The sequence below is a fragment of the Seriola aureovittata genome, chromosome 10, assembly GCF_021018895.1.
Source record: "Seriola aureovittata isolate HTS-2021-v1 ecotype China chromosome 10, ASM2101889v1, whole genome shotgun sequence".
NCBI lineage: Eukaryota > Metazoa > Chordata > Actinopteri > Carangiformes > Carangidae > Seriola > Seriola aureovittata.
In genome coordinates this window covers 6,503,109-6,520,362 of record NC_079373.1, presented here as the reverse complement: position 1 = coordinate 6,520,362, position 17,254 = coordinate 6,503,109, and the positions used below count along the sequence as shown (strand labels likewise).

The window sequence follows — 17,254 nt, the reverse complement described above, 5'->3', positions numbered from 1 at the left end:
TGAAAAATTACTTGATTAATTCTTAATTATATGATTATCAAAAAGTCTGCAAATTATTTTTCTTGTTATTGACAAACCAAGTAATCGACTAATTCTTTCAGTTACAGACAGACAGATAGATAAATAGATAGATGGATGGATAAGTAGATAGATAGATAGATAGATAGATAGATAGATAGATGGATGACATAGGTAAAAAAACAAAAAAAAGAACAAAGTGCAATTTAAGGCTAAATACCATACAATAATTAAATAGACAAAATAAAGTATAAAAATATAAAATAAATCAAAATAGTAGAAAAAGAAACCAAGACTAAACATTACCAGAATAACATGTGCAAAACCTTTTAGTGTCATCAATTGTAGAATGGCCTTATAACATAACTACACAGGCTGCTATAATCTCACCGTGAGGGAAAAGGATCAGATTTCAATTACACAAACCGTGTGACAGATTTTGTGAAAAGTGGTGATAAACTGAAACTGACGGGTGTCCACGTCCAGGAGATAAAACAGCAGAGTCCCGATCTCTTGAAAATCTGCTCAGGATTAAAAAGCTAATTCTTTTCTCGAGAACACGGAACCTAATGTGTGTGCGTCTGCTACTGCTGTCAATCTCCTCAAGCCAACTGTGTGTACGAATGTATGCAAATTTAAATGAGGCATCACATTCTCTCTGCTGCACATTATTACATCAACATCATCGTCATAGATATTAAATAAAGAAAGAAGAAAAAAAAAGATTGCTAACGAGCCACGCATGACACAAACAAGAATTTACTGTACTGAGGCAGTTGCAGTAAAATGACTACATTCTCCAATAGGACTGAGTTAATGATTTCCTCTATATTTAAGTATATTTAGGATATAAATCAAAACTAAAACCCACAAATGACAGAAAATAAATTCACCTTTTTTTCATCTTCTCTTATACTGGGATACAATTAAGCTATAACACTTTCAAATTAAAAGGAAAGTGACTTATTCTACTGAGTGAAAAAATTAACTGTTATTAACCTTGATATATCAAATATATAAAATAATTACATATGAAGCCGTTCCATTCACAATTTCAGTAAACAGAGGCTGAAATTTTCCATCATTTCTTCGTAAGGAGATGAATGAACTTGTTGCAGAGTAATTATTGTTCACACATCGTGCCGCAATCAAACTAACACCACAGCAACAGGAGACGATGGAGGAGGTGGCTAGAATAAAGAGGAACAGAGGGGAGGATTGAAGCAAGAGCAGTGGAGAAGGTGGCTGGAGGTGGTAAAAGTGAGGGAAGTGACAGAGAAAGAGATATATAAAGAGGCGATGGGACGAGCAAGAGGCACCTGATAACAGCGAGATAAACAGGTGATGAAAGAGACAAACACCGAGCGATAAGGTGGAAAAACAGGAAAAACAAGCCTACCTCAATTCCACTAATGCCTCAAAGTTTTTAGGTAAACGCGGTGCAGCGGCTGCGTAGGGAGGCAGAGTGAAAAGCTTTTCTCTGCTTCCATCCCTGAGAGTCTGTGCGGAGCCGCTGGTGCCAACAGGCAGGCTCAACGCTCCCACCAATACTGGAGATTTCTCAGTGAGCGAGGCAGAGAGCGCTCTGCCTCCTACTGCCTGATGCTCTGATTAAAACACAAGTGTGTGTATACTGTATATATACCGAGTGAGAGAGAGAGAGGGAGAGAGAGAGAGATAGAGAGAGAGAGAGAGAGAGAGAGAGAGAGGGAGAGAGAGGGGGAGAGAAAGAGAGAGAGACAGACAATTGAAAGTGATTCTCCACTAAATCGTGTGAGCAGGAAATATTACTGCAGCCAAAAAAGTGAAGAGCAGTGAGAGAGATGGTAAATCAATCCTGAGATCCTGACAAGTAGAAAAGGCGAGAGATGTGGAAAGTTAAAAACAGGCATCGCACTCAGTGGCTGTGTGTTAATCTTGAAGGCCACACACATCCTCCCAAACAAATGTGACACACTGCACAATGTTTGAAGGCAGACAAAGACACTAACTCCTAGCTCCTGCCTTGTTCCTCATTAGCGGCACGTAGAAGAGTCAAATTAGACTGCAGGCAGCTCGTCATGCTTTATCCAGGGAGCTTTTAGCACATCCACAATATATCCCCCCACAAAAACACACACACAAACACAGCGTACCCAGTCTGCATATACCCATGTAAAAAAAAAAAGAGTCTATTCAGTGCAACGACACACACACACGAGTGAAAAAACACACAGTGAAGCACCTCGGCAGTGCATCTGCTCCACAAACCCACTCTCTCTGACCTATCGCTTTTTTGTTTCTACCACTTTTTCTCTCAAACCCTGTTCAATCACACAGAGAGCTTCGTGTTTTAAGTGGCCTGCATGTTTGACAGCTGTGCCCATCTCTCTGCCTCCCTTCGCTCCACCACCACCACCACCAAACCTGTGATACTGAGCTGCTGACAAATAACAAAATGGCCACTGTCACAAAAAAAAAAAAAAAAAAAAAACAGGCTTCAAATTGGGGAATTTAATACAAACTTCATCATCACGGTATTAAAGGAATGCAACATGGCGGTCTGCAGTAATATTATAAACCAGAGAGCGGGGATTTGGGCCTCTTTGTTATTTGATGTACTCTACTATCATGGGCTGCTGAGACAATAATCTTAAGGCATTAAGCTTTAATAATAATGAGAACATACGCCAAAATGTGTCTCCCTTGCCATTTGGATGTCTTGCTTCAAATAAACAAACAAATTAACAAATAAATAAATCTGGCCACTGCTGTCTCATTCCAAATTTTTTCAATTTTAACCACTTGAAACAATGATCTTAAAAACAGGAAAACAGTTTAAAGTGTTGTCACATCTGTGTAGAATAACAGAATTGAGAAAGAAACAGCAGGGCTCCTGGTGAATTTGTCTTTTGTGAGATAGTAGATGCACCAGCACAGGATTTACAGATATGCTCGTGTCTCTCGATGATTGTCTACTATCTTGCTTTTCCCATCAAAAACAAACCTTAGTGCAAATTAGACTTTTTTTCTCCGTTATTTCGATACCATTCGTTAGCTTCAGGTGATGTCGTGGACATAAAGAATAAGATAAACAGAAACACAGAATTATAACAGATTTGTCTGTTTTTGTTTCGTCTCTAAATAAGTAAATCATTCAGCTGTGGACTTTAATACCTTTGTAATACCAGTGTCGGACCACATAATTATTTAAGGTGCAGTCTGTCATGTACGGTACGGTCGTGAAGTACATGTTCTTATAATGTTGTTATGTGTAGCTCTACTTCAGAGTCAGTCATACCAAATATGGTTTTCAGAAACAATACAAAGAGACAACGGCAATGAAACATGGAAGGATAGAAAAAAAAATAGCATAATGTCTTGATGTATGAGAGTGATCCACCCTCTGTTCTTTTCTGCATGTCCAATAAATCTGCTGAAGCAAATAGCCTTGATGAGAATTAGTCCCAGCTCAGCAGGGAGAGAAGCATGCTCAATACACAGGCGCTAACCTCAGGACAAAGATTTCCACCCCTCGCTGAAATAAATTATTTCAGGTTAATCTAGATTCCAACTTGCAGGCTGTGGATGAGAAGATGTGTTCTGAGATTTTGAGCTGCACCTTATTTAGCAGGGAATAAATTATGACTTGTCACGCGTGGAGACGTGCTGATGCTGAAAAAACCCAGCGTCTTACAGTAGGACTGAGGTGAACTGCAGAAACTGAAGAACGACATATCCTTGAAATATTCACCCACTGACTCTAGTTACCATTACAACAACACACACACACACACACACACACACACACACACACACACACACACACACACACACAAAAAAACAAAAACATTTGCAGGCCAAACACTGTGGAACTTAACCATCTGTAGTTTTGTCGCTCCGAGGGATTGTAGTGCACGTTCAGCAGCTTATTTGCATTCTCCCCCTCATTTTTCTCTTCACGCTTTTTGAGAAGCATAAAAAAACGTACAGTAAAAGGACCTTGTTCGTTGTAAATTACGGCAAATTGAGTCTTTTTGCAGAAGGACACAAACTATTTTTTCCTGCGATGCAAACTCCAGATGAAAATGAATACAGGCAGAGGTGGCAGTTACAGTGTTCAAAAAGCAGTCAAAATCAGTCCTACGCAGGAGGAACAAAGCTTGCAGACTTTGTGGTACCCGCACTTACCTATGCAGCACACTAACTACTGTTTTAAGACAAGTTTTCTCAGTTTCATATAAGACATACGCAATGCTAATACACATTCTTATAAATACACCAGTTTAAGAAACCGTCTTCCTCTCGCATGTGTCGTTCTTACCCAGGTTGCTGTATGTGGCACTGCACTGGCTGGAGGCGGGGGAGTGGGAGTGATGGGAGTGATTCCCATCCTCCTCTGGCTCTCCGAGGCTGGCGCTGCCCTCGCTGGCTGAAGCTGGTGTGGCAACCTGGTTGGCATGGCACTCTTCGCTCTCCCCAAGCGCCAGCCCCAGATTCACTTTGGCAGACAGGAAGGTGGCACTGGGCAGCTCCCGATCCTTGGCGTTGCTGGCACTGACCGGTACCTGGCTGCACATGACAGAGAGAGAGGCACGGCTCGGTTAGTTATAAAAAATGTGGGATACTTGCTCTATTAATGGTCTGATTATATTTGTTTTTTTTCCTTTCTCCTTTCTGATATTTTACCCACTGCCTTGATTTTATTCATTAATCTCTTCATGATAAGGTTTAATTCTGCATGAAAATATCTGCAAAACAAATCAGAAAAGAAGTAGGGGTGCAGTTGTGTTTATAGATGATAAACAAGCTGCTTTTGATCAGGGCTTCCATCTGTCATTGTTAATTTCATCTATAACTGATAACTGTATCTAAGATATCACGACACCAGCAACAAAACACACACAATAATGTTTTTATCTGGTCAGTTTTTTCACTTTCTGACATCAGCGTCTGCATCACTTTATCAGCACACTTCATCGTTTTCATCACAGCTGTTGTGAGGGGGGGGGGGGGGGGGGGGGGGGTTTGAAGCCTGATGTTTTTCAAACGCAACTACATATACGTTGCCTGAGGGAAGGTGGAAAAAAAAAAAAAAAAGGCTAGGCAGGTCAGAAGGGTGTGTGATAAGATGTTTTGAAGATCCCTCTGTGACAGTGGGAGGCTATGAGTTGAGGTGTTTATAGAAGTGCGATGAATTTCATCTAAATCTGCCACAGCAGATTGGTGAAAAAAGTGTGATGATAAGGTGGCAGACCTAAATGTGATTATTAACTGATTTTTTTTCTTTCTTTTTTTTTTTTTCTGCTGCACATTATGTCTCTGCTTTTCAGAATGACTTACAGCAGATGAATAAATATTGTTCCATATTACAACAGGAGGCCATATCTTCATAATGCACTGACAGTGGTCCATCTGACTTGTGGGCAATTGAAATCTAGGTCATATCTGACAGTCACTCAGGGTGTGTTATCACGGCGAGAGTTCAGATTGCAGAGTGACTCCAACCGCAGTGTGAAAGCCCCGGAGATGCTATGCTGTAGTTCATTACTGCCAGAGATGTCTGTTGTACAGGGGATCAGCCACATACGTGTCTTTTTAAGGAAGTGACATCACCACAGTTTCCCCATAGGGCATTGTTTGCATCACTATATTATTACATTGTAAAAGAATATTTTTCTTGAAATGTCTGACATGGTTGGAACCCATTTTGCATTTAAAGGAACCACGTGGAGTTTCTGGCCACTAATAGTGCTATGGGGCAATTTATTCCCAAGCACACATATACAGAGGTTACGTGCTACACAATCCTGGCAATGGTTTTGCAATATTTCACTGATCTATCAATGGCGCTAACGTACCAAGATATGCAACAATGCACCAGCAAAGGCAGGGGAGAATTGGAACATTGGAATAAAGTTAACATGGATGCGAACAATGCATGTTTTAAAACTGAACAAAAAAAAAAAAAAATCCCCTTTGCAAATTTTTTTTGACAAAGGAAATGCACTCAAAGCCTCTACCTGAATATTACAAACTCCTGTTTTGGTGAGTAAAACTGAAAGTATCAAGGTTCATTCCTTTACTCGCCAAGAGCTGTCTCCAGCGTTGGAGGGAATCCTTTTGTTTCTTTCTATTTCTATCACTTCTTTTCTTTGACTGAAGTTAGCATGCTAAGCCCGGCTAGCCCAGTTCCCGTCTCTCTCTACTTTCTGATACCGCTGGTGAGTTACAGTCTGTTAATGCTATCCTGGGCTATATAGCAATAGTAAAACTTAGAAATAGCTCCTTTAAAAGACACCCAGCTATAGCACTATCTTGAGCCGGTACAAAGTGTGTTTCTTCTAAAAGCCAAAGATTCACTACGCAGGTCTAACAAATCTAAGTAAAATGATGCAATAGATGCAATACAGTAACAAGAAGAAAGCAATACACATGCGTTTAACATGCAGGATGTAAACTTTTGAGTGACTGCAGCTGAACAAAAACACAAAGAGGATAGAAAGATTGAAAAGCATTTTGATCTTCACTTATAATTCCAAGTTAAATGCATCAGGAATTCTCAACAAGAAACAACCTGATTTTTTTTCTGGGTAACTGTGTCTCAGCTCTATGGTGAAAAAAACCTCAACAGCTGGTGTTTCATCAAGAGCCATCTGGGATCAGTCGCCCACTTTGATCAGAGTAAATAGGATACTCAAAGCGGCCTGGTTACTGACCTCTGATCTGATAACAGTTCCGCCACGGTCTTTCAATGTGACCTGTGTGAGACGTTACACCCTCAGACCACCTGGGTTGCGACCACCCAGGTTGGGTGATATTCTAAACTACTGTAGATATTACACCCTATTGTAAAACACAAAATACCTGCTATCTACCACTTAGGCAAGAGGCTGGCCCTGCCATCTGTTCTGAATTTCAGATACTCCTTTGGTGGCATATTGTTTACTAATCTGGCGATGTCGTTATGAGTCTGAACTTTACAGTACTTCTTCTGAATAATGAAAAGAATGAAAAACAAAAGCAGTAAAAGTAGTAAAGTGAAACAGTAAAAAGTAAAAGGTCATAAAAAGTTTAAAACAGCTGGTCTCATAGTCTCAAGCATCGCCATGGGTGGGGCTGGTTGGCAGTAATGTTTGTATTATCCTGAATCAGATGTGTCATTTCCTTTGGCTGCAATGTTGATTACACATGTTCCTTATATGACTAGACTAATGACTTATGTGATCATAGGGAAAAGTCCCTGTCATGAAGGAAGTGTCAAGAGCCAACAGAGCTCATGGAGGGCTCTGTCCTGTTGAAAGTTGGGGGCCTGTTACAGCATCTAGTTCACTAATGAAATGAGCTGAAATTCTCCTGTCACCAGAAAGATGGCCAGACATTTGCAGCCAGTAATAAGATCAAGTGAACTTCTTCTGTGGCCAGATTATAATTAGGAAAGAGTTTTACGCTCTTACTTAAGATGCCTGATTCAGAGACCATGACTTGGCCAATGCTAAGACAGTAATGTAATCCTCTGTCTTTAGAGGAGGTGAGTGTCATCGACAGACAAAGGTAAATGACAAAAAAAACGAAACTCGAGCCAAGATTTTTGCAGTTTTCACTTTACAGGTGACTATTGTTTTCCGAGGAAACATTCTTTTACAGACAAACTCCAGTGCTGTGCTGTACCGTGTTGCATATTTCCCATAACATCACCTTTCTGGAATTGCAGTTACACAGGGGCATGTTCTTCATAAAGAACACAAATATTATTGCAATATTTGGACCATGACGTGATAGAAATGTAAGCACTTGAGGAAAACACCCAGCTGCTCATGTGTCTGTACCTACCCTGGGGCACTGTGTCTGAGGAGAGCATCACATCGGACATGTTTATGATCTGTCTTTGTAGGACATGAGCCCTCTGTGTCTCTTTTAAGGAGAGGCGATCAATAGCCTTCAAGTTGCCACAGTGCATTACTGTAGCACTTGCCAGCAGCAGACAGTCATTATAAAAAGGCCCACCACAGTGAAAACGACTACTAAATAAACTGTGAAAAGATAGAGGCACTGAAGAATGAGTGTAATTACAAACTTAGCAGCTTATCAACAGCACAGTTTGATATAAGGGAATGAAGAAGGTTTATTATAAAAAATCTGATACTGGCCTGTTCAGTTCATGTTCAGTTTCCTCTTCTTTTCTTCCCTGTTCCATCTACATGAACTGATGACATTACTGCACTTACTCTAACACAAGATGCAACTTACATTAATCCTACTTGAGAGGCTCTTGACTCAAAAAATACCTTTTATGCCTGCTGCATGTTTCAATGTCAGGACCTGACTTGTTGCAACGGCATGAAGCTACCTCAGTGCACTTCACTCTTTCTCAGACCTCTGCTGCAAGAAACGAACAATCACAGTCCAAAACACAAGTCATGTAATCTCAGACACCTCTCCTCCCTGCTAAGTCAATAGGACTTCAAATGGCCTGAATGGTCACAGGTATTTCCACAAGTCAAGGAAAGAAAGGGGCTTCATTTCAAGCTTACCCACTGTACTGGCTCACGCAGCTTCCCATCTGGAAACCTTGAGAACAAGGTGAAGGTGAATTCACATTCTAAGTGGAGCGATAGTTGTATGCCGACCAGTTGTGAAGAATCAAAAAGTCTTTTCCTGCGGGTGCTCCTTCCTTGTTCCCCTTTCTTTGAATGTTCTCACCTGTCTAAGGTAATGTGTGTTTGCCAGCGCTGACAACCACGCCTACTGTTAGCCAATAAAACTCCAGTGGAGTTAACCCCGCTACTGCCAAACAAAACAGAGAGTCTATAGACTGACCTGTGTAACCAGTTCATGTCATGCAATCACTGACCTACTGTTTTGTTTATCCAGGAATGGTTCAGGCTTTTAAGAAGCCTTTCATTTACTGAAAAATACCTTGGCATCAAAGGTTTTTTGTTTTATAGAGAAACATACAATGTTACTATTTGTCAGCAACAATGACAATAAGAATGTGTTAGGGAGACATATTTAAAACAGCAAAAATGTGTTAAATAAAGCAATAGCCAATTTGAGAAACTGCTTTGGTTGCACAAAATCCAATTTTTCAGAAAGACTTAAAAGCTCCAGTACTTTGCAGAAAAAAACAAGCAAACAACTATCTATAAAACTAGAGGGGCCTGGCACGTGGTAACAACCTAGAATAGCAACTGAAGAATGCTTCCTTTCCTTTTAACACCTGTTACCAAAGCACTGACAGATATTTACTGAATTCACATTCCACAAGCACATTCTTTCTCTAGATTCCCCAACACAACCGAGGGAAGCTTACGTACCAAGGGCTATTTTCAAAGCTATTTGCCAATACTCAAAGTAAACATCAAATAAACAGTGGAGTAACAACTGCAACCTACAGTACTGCCAATGGAGTTCAAGGTTCACAGTGAATGCTGTAAACTCTCTTGAAGGAATGTTTGTAGGAGACAGGTGTAAAGAAAAAGAGGTGGACAAGACCAAAGGTGAGATGTTTGGAAATGTAATGTGTGATGTATTAAATATGGTTTTCATAAAGTGTGATTTCACATAAGCTAGACAGTATGGCTAGACAGTATGTGAATATGTCTCATGCAATTCTGCAGAATTTAATTATAGTAACTGCTTAATAAATGATTCTGAAATATAATAAAACTTCAGTTATTTTTGGCATCAGATATAAGTGAATGAATTTTATAGGAAAAGAACTGATCAGTATTTTAACAATGGGACAGATGTTCCCTGATGTTCATTGCTCAATATAAACAGGAGAAATATCTGGTATGAGTCATACTGCCTCTTCATTACTGGCACCATCCCTGATGACTTAACTGGTTTTGACCAACATTGGAACGCTATCTTGTCATTTTACTAAACTTTATAAGCTTAGGTTATATTTCATTTTTCTTCATTTGACTACTCCATTATCTTCTGTGTGAACTCAGTGAGACTGCCTTTGCTCTGACTCCTGACTTGTGGATTTTGGCATCAAACCTTTGGGTAACATGTACTGGGTAATTTATGCAGCATACACTGATATATCCTAGCACATACTAATAGCAAAACTAGCACATACTTGATACTTGTACCACTTGTACCACTTCTGTACCACAGAACTTCTGGAAGAAAGACAGACATGACTCGAGCTGAAGCTTGAGAAGGAGAGAAAAGCAGGGAAGCTAGAAAAAAGACAGAATGGGGCCGAGCTCTTGACAGGATGGAGGAGTGAAATATTTAAGAGTTCACAGTGCTTCGGGCTCAAAGGAGAAAAATGTGGAAAGAAGGCATGGAACAGGAGCAAAACAAAAAAAAAAAACTACGAAACAGAGTAAGTGATGGCGGAAGGCCAAGCTCCAGAAGGTATGGATAACATGAGGGTGGCAGAGATGCAAAGAGAGGAGGAGAAACATGTAAGGGCAGTGTAGAAAGGGCATTGATAAGTTAGAGATCAGGTGAGAGGATGAACAACAACATCTGAACAGGTTGTGCATGAGCTAAACTGTAGGTGTGATGTCTCTCAGTGAACATTTGTACATGAGTGCTATTCCTACTAATTGTGCTGGTGGGTGTCAGATTGCCTTTTATGAAACATATTAAGATGCTCAATTTCCCAATGGATTCCCAAAATACACCAAAGTTCTTCTGTGGGTGATTACATGTTCAACCAAACAAAATAAATGGGAATATGCCCTTTTAGCAAATAGCATAATGGCCTCAGGAAGAGACAGTAAGGAAATGCTTGCCTGAGGTGAAGAGCATTTTCAACAGCGGAAGCTTTCATATCACAAAAGAACAATTTCAAACAATTTTTTTCTTGCTGCCCAGTCGTCACATTAACAAATTATTTACTGGTCAGTTTTCATCACATATTTGTAGAATGTGACACTATAAATAAAAAAGGTTTGATAGGAGATGACTATTTCTAACCAACTAATAGTACCAGGTACATCAGAGTGAGTGAGAGGATTCATTATTGAACCTGTGGAACCTGGGGTGGTGTTTAGGTTGAGTTTTCCTAAATTTGTAAGTACAAAGGTTTATATTCTTTAACAGCACTAGGCTTAATACAAGTTATGTATCTAGTATCTTCCTGTTGTCAACAAATGTTAACCTTATAAATATTCTGTTGAACCAAAAATCAACACAAAATGGATTGGGAATGTTTTAAGAGTGTATTATCCATCCTGTTGTCCATGTGATTAGTACTTGACATTATTAGCAGTGCTTTCAGTCCATGACTTTCCTGATGAATGAGTTTTTGTTTGGCTACTGCAGCATTTATTTGACTGATTACCACCTTTGAGTGGATGCAGGTCGCATTCAGCACAAACAAGCTTATAATTTAAAACAGAGAAAACCATATATCTTACACCACCTGGGCTATATTTATGTGGCACCACCATTACTGCAGAAAATTTAACTCTAGAAATTAAACAAAATGGGCAGCAGGATGTCAAAGACAAATAATGAACTCATTATGCAAAAACACAGCAAATACACTGGTGAGTAGAGTCAGTGTGGGTGTGTGAAGATAAAGTGAATTTGCCATCCAAAGCAGTGTAGTTGTTACACTGACTGCTGTTGAAAACCTGTCACAGGTCCACTCCTGAAGGGAAGAAGGCTGAGCACAGAGCCTGCTGTTCAGGTAATGGATGACATTAAGGAAGAGACCACACGGACTGTATAGCCCACACAGTCTGCTGGGCAAGTGGGCGAGCAGACATGCCAAATTAAGATCAAACACCTCTAGAATCTGAGATCAGGGATCTGTATGATAGAAGGAGAAGCACCCCTGGCACTTTGGAGGAGCAGCTGGCAAAGGTTGAGCATCTTCATTTTAAGCTGGGCCCCACAAGTGCTCTGAAGGGAATGCTGGGTAATGTTAACACAGGCATTGTATGCAAGAGCATTTATTAGACCAACAGGAGGGGATGTAGGCAGAACATGTGTGAACCGATTTGATAAATGACTAAGAATTCCTCTACAAGCCATAAAGACAAAAGTCATATTAATAACTAGTTGTGTAAAAGTAATATCACCTTACGACACTTCAAAGTCATTAACTATCATTAACCTCTTCAAAATCCCTGTCAACTTCGTTTTCTGGTGGAACTGGTGGACTTCTCTAAGGTAAATCTTTTTATGAGACTTCAATGGCAATAGTGTGAGGGCCATAATCCAACAGGTCTTAGATCTACTCCAAGCACATAAGCATACCTAGAAAAAGATGACATTTTTTAGTCCTCACTAACTCTTGCTAATTATGCAGAGACCCATCCACTATTGCCCATGTTTGAGATTATCTGCGAGTCCTCTGCAATCTGAGTTTAGTTTAGTAGCTTTATGTTTTTTTCTGTCAAACAAATCTCAGTACTCATATCAAAATCTAAAACAACAGTTATGTTTACCTCATATTATCAATTGTTTAAACCCCAGTTTTAAACCTAATCTTTACTATGAAGTACTACTGATACAGGCTTTACTGCGGTCACTGGGTCATTTTTTAATATGCTGGTATCAGAACAGTAAATAAAACCTTGAACAAATACCTGAAGTCCTTGCTGATGAGATCAACTCCAGTGTTGTGGGAGGGGGGTGTTTGTCCTGGGCTCAAAGGTCTGGGTTCTTTGCGCTCATCAGGTGTCAGTTGTGAAGTTTCTCTGCACTCCTCTACTCGCAGTTCTCCTTCTCCGTCACAAGGGGTGCTGCCGCTATCTGGTTTGTAGGTGAAAATGATGGTTGGCTTTTGGGTGGGATCCTCTGGTTTGGCCTCAGTAAACCAGTGATGATGTTGGATTGGCGGTGGTGGAAGAATGTGAATGACTGTTCCATCAAGTCCAACCAGTTTGCCCTTCTCCTTCTCTCTCTCCACCTTCTCCCTCTGCTCATCCTCATCTTTCCGCCGACGAAAAAAGCTCTTGAAGGAGATCCAGCGTTTGGGTTTGGAGCTTTCTGTTGAAATACGTCTCCCCTCTCCACCTGGACTTCCTTCACCTTCACTGGGTCGTACAGGAGAACTGGAGGCAGAGTTCTTGGTCCAGTTGCCAAAATGTCTCTGGAGGATGTTAGAAGCGTGGTATGGGGAAGATGTAGATCTAGGAGGGGGGAAGGGGGCATTGAGCTCTGAGCGGGGGCTGGAGAGTGGAACAGCAGCAGAGGCACTCTGGGATTTGGACAAAACCTTTGAAGGCGTGTCCTTTTTGGGCTTGGAAAGACAACCATCAGTTGTGGAAAAGAGAGACTTGGGTCGGATGAGGGTCTCCTTCATGGCATCAGGTGGTAGGGCATACAGCTCCTCAGAACTAAAGGTTGTGGCTTGTGCTGAGGGTGACTCTGGAGGAGACTGGGGAGGCTGGATAGAGGCTACAATCTGTGAGAGTACAGCGCTGGCCTCCTCCCTATGGTTGACCACTGCCACAGAAGACAAAGCTACGTCTGTATCATCATCTTTACTGCAAGTAGCATCTCCACTTGTCTTGCAAGTGCGTGTTACAGCATTAGCAGTAGGGCTGATTTTAGTTAGGTTTGCAGTAATGGTAAGAATGGCAGGGGAATTTGTTGATGTAGTGGGAGAGAAGGCCCCAACTGTGGAGCCCATCACAGTGCTTGTCACAGTGCTAGAGTCTGTAGTGGTTCTAGGTTGTAAATTTGGTGCTCTTGACACTGCTTCAGGTAGAACTTTTGTCTCTTCAAAAGAGGCTCTCTCTGATGTGCCTCTACCAGAGATAGTTTTCTCTGTTGAGGAGGACTGGACACTCTCAGAGGATCCAATCTCTTCATATGTATGGCTTGCTACCCTACTACCTACCCCTTTTGGCTGTGGGAGTTCCCCACTGAGTCCCAAGAAACTCTTGTACACAGCTAGGTTGTCATATGCACTTGGATTGATAACAATAGGTACCTTGACTGCATTCTTGGAGCTACGTGCATAGGCTGGCTCATCTCGAATGATAATGGGAAAAGGAGGCATGCCTGCATTATTGAAACTGTTGAACTTGATCTCTGATAAATTGGGGGATTTCACAGGTACAGTTCTGGAGGAAGACAGCCCAGCTATGGGAGAAGTGGGAGCTGACTTGTGGCTGAAATGTTGTGTAGGGATGGAGGGGCCAGGAGTACTGCCAACCCCCAGATCCACTTTCGGTATCTTTTGGCGAGGACTTGTGCTTGATGTCCACACTTCTTGGTAGCGTATGTTCCCTGATTTCTTTCGGGAGGAACTTGACAGAGCAAGAGATGGGGGTGATGTTGGCATCACAGGAGAAGATGGAGAAATAGGGGAGGCTGGAGACAGGGGCTGACCTAAAGGAGTGGTACAGAATGATGTAGGGCTGGAAGGCATTGACAGGTTTTTCGGTTTTGGAGTAGAATCTTGAATTTGTTCATCTTTGTTGGCCATGGATGCTGACACATCCACTACAGTGTAAGGCTTACAAATCAGTGATTTCTCCAAATTCACTACACGGTATGGTTTTGCTTGCTCCTCTGTGGGACTAAAACTGATAGTGACTGGTTGACCTGGAAGGGCCTGAGGCATTGGCATGCCTTCTCTGCCATCCTGATCTTCTAATCTAATTGCCAAGACAGCCTTGTGTGTTTCAGTCATCTTGATTGGACTCAGTGCTCTGTGGACAGGCTCCTTTTTTGATGGAGAAGTGCAGGGGGCAGGTGCTTTAGGAGAGGTGGGAGAATGCAGGCCGTTTCGAAGAGCACAGAGGGCACTGCTCCCACTGCTGGAAGTCGTTCGAGAATCTTCTGGTAGTGATGATGACGATTCTGGGGAAGTAGCAGACTCTGAATTTGATAGAAAACCACTGCCTTGCATGTCATGAGCCCCATAGGGAAGAAGACCTCCATTGGAGTCCATGGAGGGGTATCCATTTAAGATCTCATCATAGCTATCATCATAGTCCACTGCACAGATCCGCTGTAGTGAGCGGTTGCGAAGTGGCACAGTATTCCACTTTTTCCCTGCAGCAAAGGGCACTGGAGACAATGTGGCAGCACGAAAATTTGCAAATCGTGGTTGGCCTCGCATACGGATCTCCATGGCTAGTAACTCTTCATCACTTTCATCCCAGCTCTCATGTTCATCATCATCCCTTTCAGTGTCTTCCTCCTCATCATCATCCTCATCCTCATCCTCATCATCTTCACTGGAAAACTCTGGGTAGCAAAAGCGACCACCCTCTGTGCTAATGATCTCAGTGCTGTCGCTGAGGGATACCCGTTTATGAGCACTGCCACCACCACCACCACTACCGCTGCTTCCAATGGCCAGACAGCTTGAGGCTGGAAGGCCTCTTTCCAAAGAACGTTGGTATGAAGTACTGATTCTTCCCCAGAAAATATCCTTGGAGCCTGAAAGGGCCGTGGGGCTGCTAGGGCCAGGTCCTAACCCAGCAATTTCCTTTAGAACATCTGCCAGTCCACTATTGTTATTTCCACTAGGGGTCCTTGGGCTAAGTTGTCCATAACCCTCAATCTCCTCATTGCCATCCTCTCCTTCATTGTTGTTGCTGGGCCCACCAGGCCTCTTACGGTTCAGTCCATTGCGATTCCAGACTGTGAAGGCAGATGTTTTGCCTTGTTCTATTACATTTGGTGGTCGTTGCAGGTTGCCATCTAAATCTAGTCCTGCAGAGGAGCAGGGCAGCATCATAGTAGGCTTTACAGCAATGGTTGGCTTCTTAGCCACCGGTGGACGGAAGTGGCCTGAGCGGGCTGACCCACTGCCAGCCCTCTGAGAGCTGTTGGTAAGGTTAGGGTTGGCTCTCGCCCCAGCAAGGGGTGGATTCTGTTGCTGAGCTGTTGGAGGCCTCTGCTCAGAGGGAGGCTTCCCTCCACCACTCTGAGCCAGACAGTGCAGGCTTTTAGGTTTAAAGCAGTTTTTGCACTCGCCTGGTTTCCACACGTGCTCGGTGAATGTGCTGCAGGCGGACATGGCTGCTGGTCCAGTAAGGCAGCCTACTGGGTCAGTGGACAGGAAACCCCGCCATGAAGCTACAGGAGGCCACAGGAACTAACTGCAGGACAGCAATGATGAACACTATTCAAGCCTCAAACGTGGGGGATACCGGACCTGAAAAAGAAAACAGGAGAGAAAGATATACATGAAATCATTTTAAAAAAACTTAATCTATTTTTAATTTAATTTATACTAGTACTAATAATTTTACAAATACTTCACCTAAACAAACTGTACAGAGTAGTTACTTACAAAATTATATTAGAAACTTTTATGTCCATGCAGGACCAAAATACTGACCTAAACAAGTAAAAATAGATACCATTATACAATTACACTTATCACACACACGGCTCAACTGAAGTAGAAGGTATATTGGGGCAGATAGAGAGAAGCTGAAGAATAAGCTTTGTAAGGCAGAGAATGAATTGGGAAGGCAGTGCTACATTGTCTCCATTAGGTGGCAAACTTCCTCTACTTTGCAGCCAATCTATCCTATGGACCAGTGATCTGTCTCCTCTTACCCCACAATTGGACCTGTAAAAATTGAAAAGCAGAGAGGCAGAAGTGAAGAGGATTAAGAGAGTTTATGTCTAAATTGCTGCCCTGTGTTGTAGTTGGCTGTTTCAGCCAGGCTTAGGTGAGATAAAGGTACTGATATTGTCACTGAATCAAAACCTCAAAGTACTAAATCCGAGGGAACTAGAGCAGTTATATGGAAAATGGCAATCAAAAGTGCTTCAGCTGAGTTCACATCTGCTGATGACGGACCAATGGCTCTGGGTTTTTCAGACTCACATATTTACTACAATGGCTACCAATTTCTATACTCTTTACATCAAATATGAATGTAAACAACCTTGAATCTGAAAGTTGAAACTAATTTCAAATTGAAAGTGCATGAGTACATAAAACAAGATCAAACTAAATAATGTCATTCTCTTTCTCCTGCACTACATACAGGCAATAAATAAGCTGTCAGAAAAGAGTATTGGGACATGATATTAAAAATGGGTTTAAATGGAAACTAAATTATTTATGTCACTTCTAATCTTGTTTAATGACTAAATCATGCTACACACAAAAGTTTTAAAAATGAGTCTGTTCCGTCTTTGTAAAGTAACAAAGACTGACATTTTAAAGCGTGGGCACAAACATGGACTCAGGTTATCGGCACCAGTGCATACATATCAGACGCATCCTGTTTTCTCAGACTGCCAGGTCACACTTTACAGCATCAGGAAGCCACTTCTATTTAAATTACACGATGCAAAA

The 17,254-nt window shown here is 41.7% G+C and overlaps 1 protein-coding gene across 2 annotated transcripts in view; it reads right to left on the bottom strand.

Moving 5' to 3' along the window:
* The window catches only part of peak1 (pseudopodium-enriched atypical kinase 1), a 101,000-nt gene that overhangs the window by 11,778 nt on the left and 71,968 nt on the right, over positions 1-17,254 (bottom strand). For both annotated transcript variants that reach the window (XM_056386384.1, XM_056386385.1), the window contains 2 exons: positions 12,561-16,093; positions 4,322-4,569 (listed from right to left, as the gene is read on the bottom strand). In XM_056386384.1, the coding sequence (XP_056242359.1) occupies positions 4,322-4,569; positions 12,561-15,955 (3,643 nt within the window). In that variant the 5' untranslated portion in view covers positions 15,956-16,093. The remainder of the gene's footprint in view (positions 1-4,321; positions 4,570-12,560; positions 16,094-17,254) is intronic.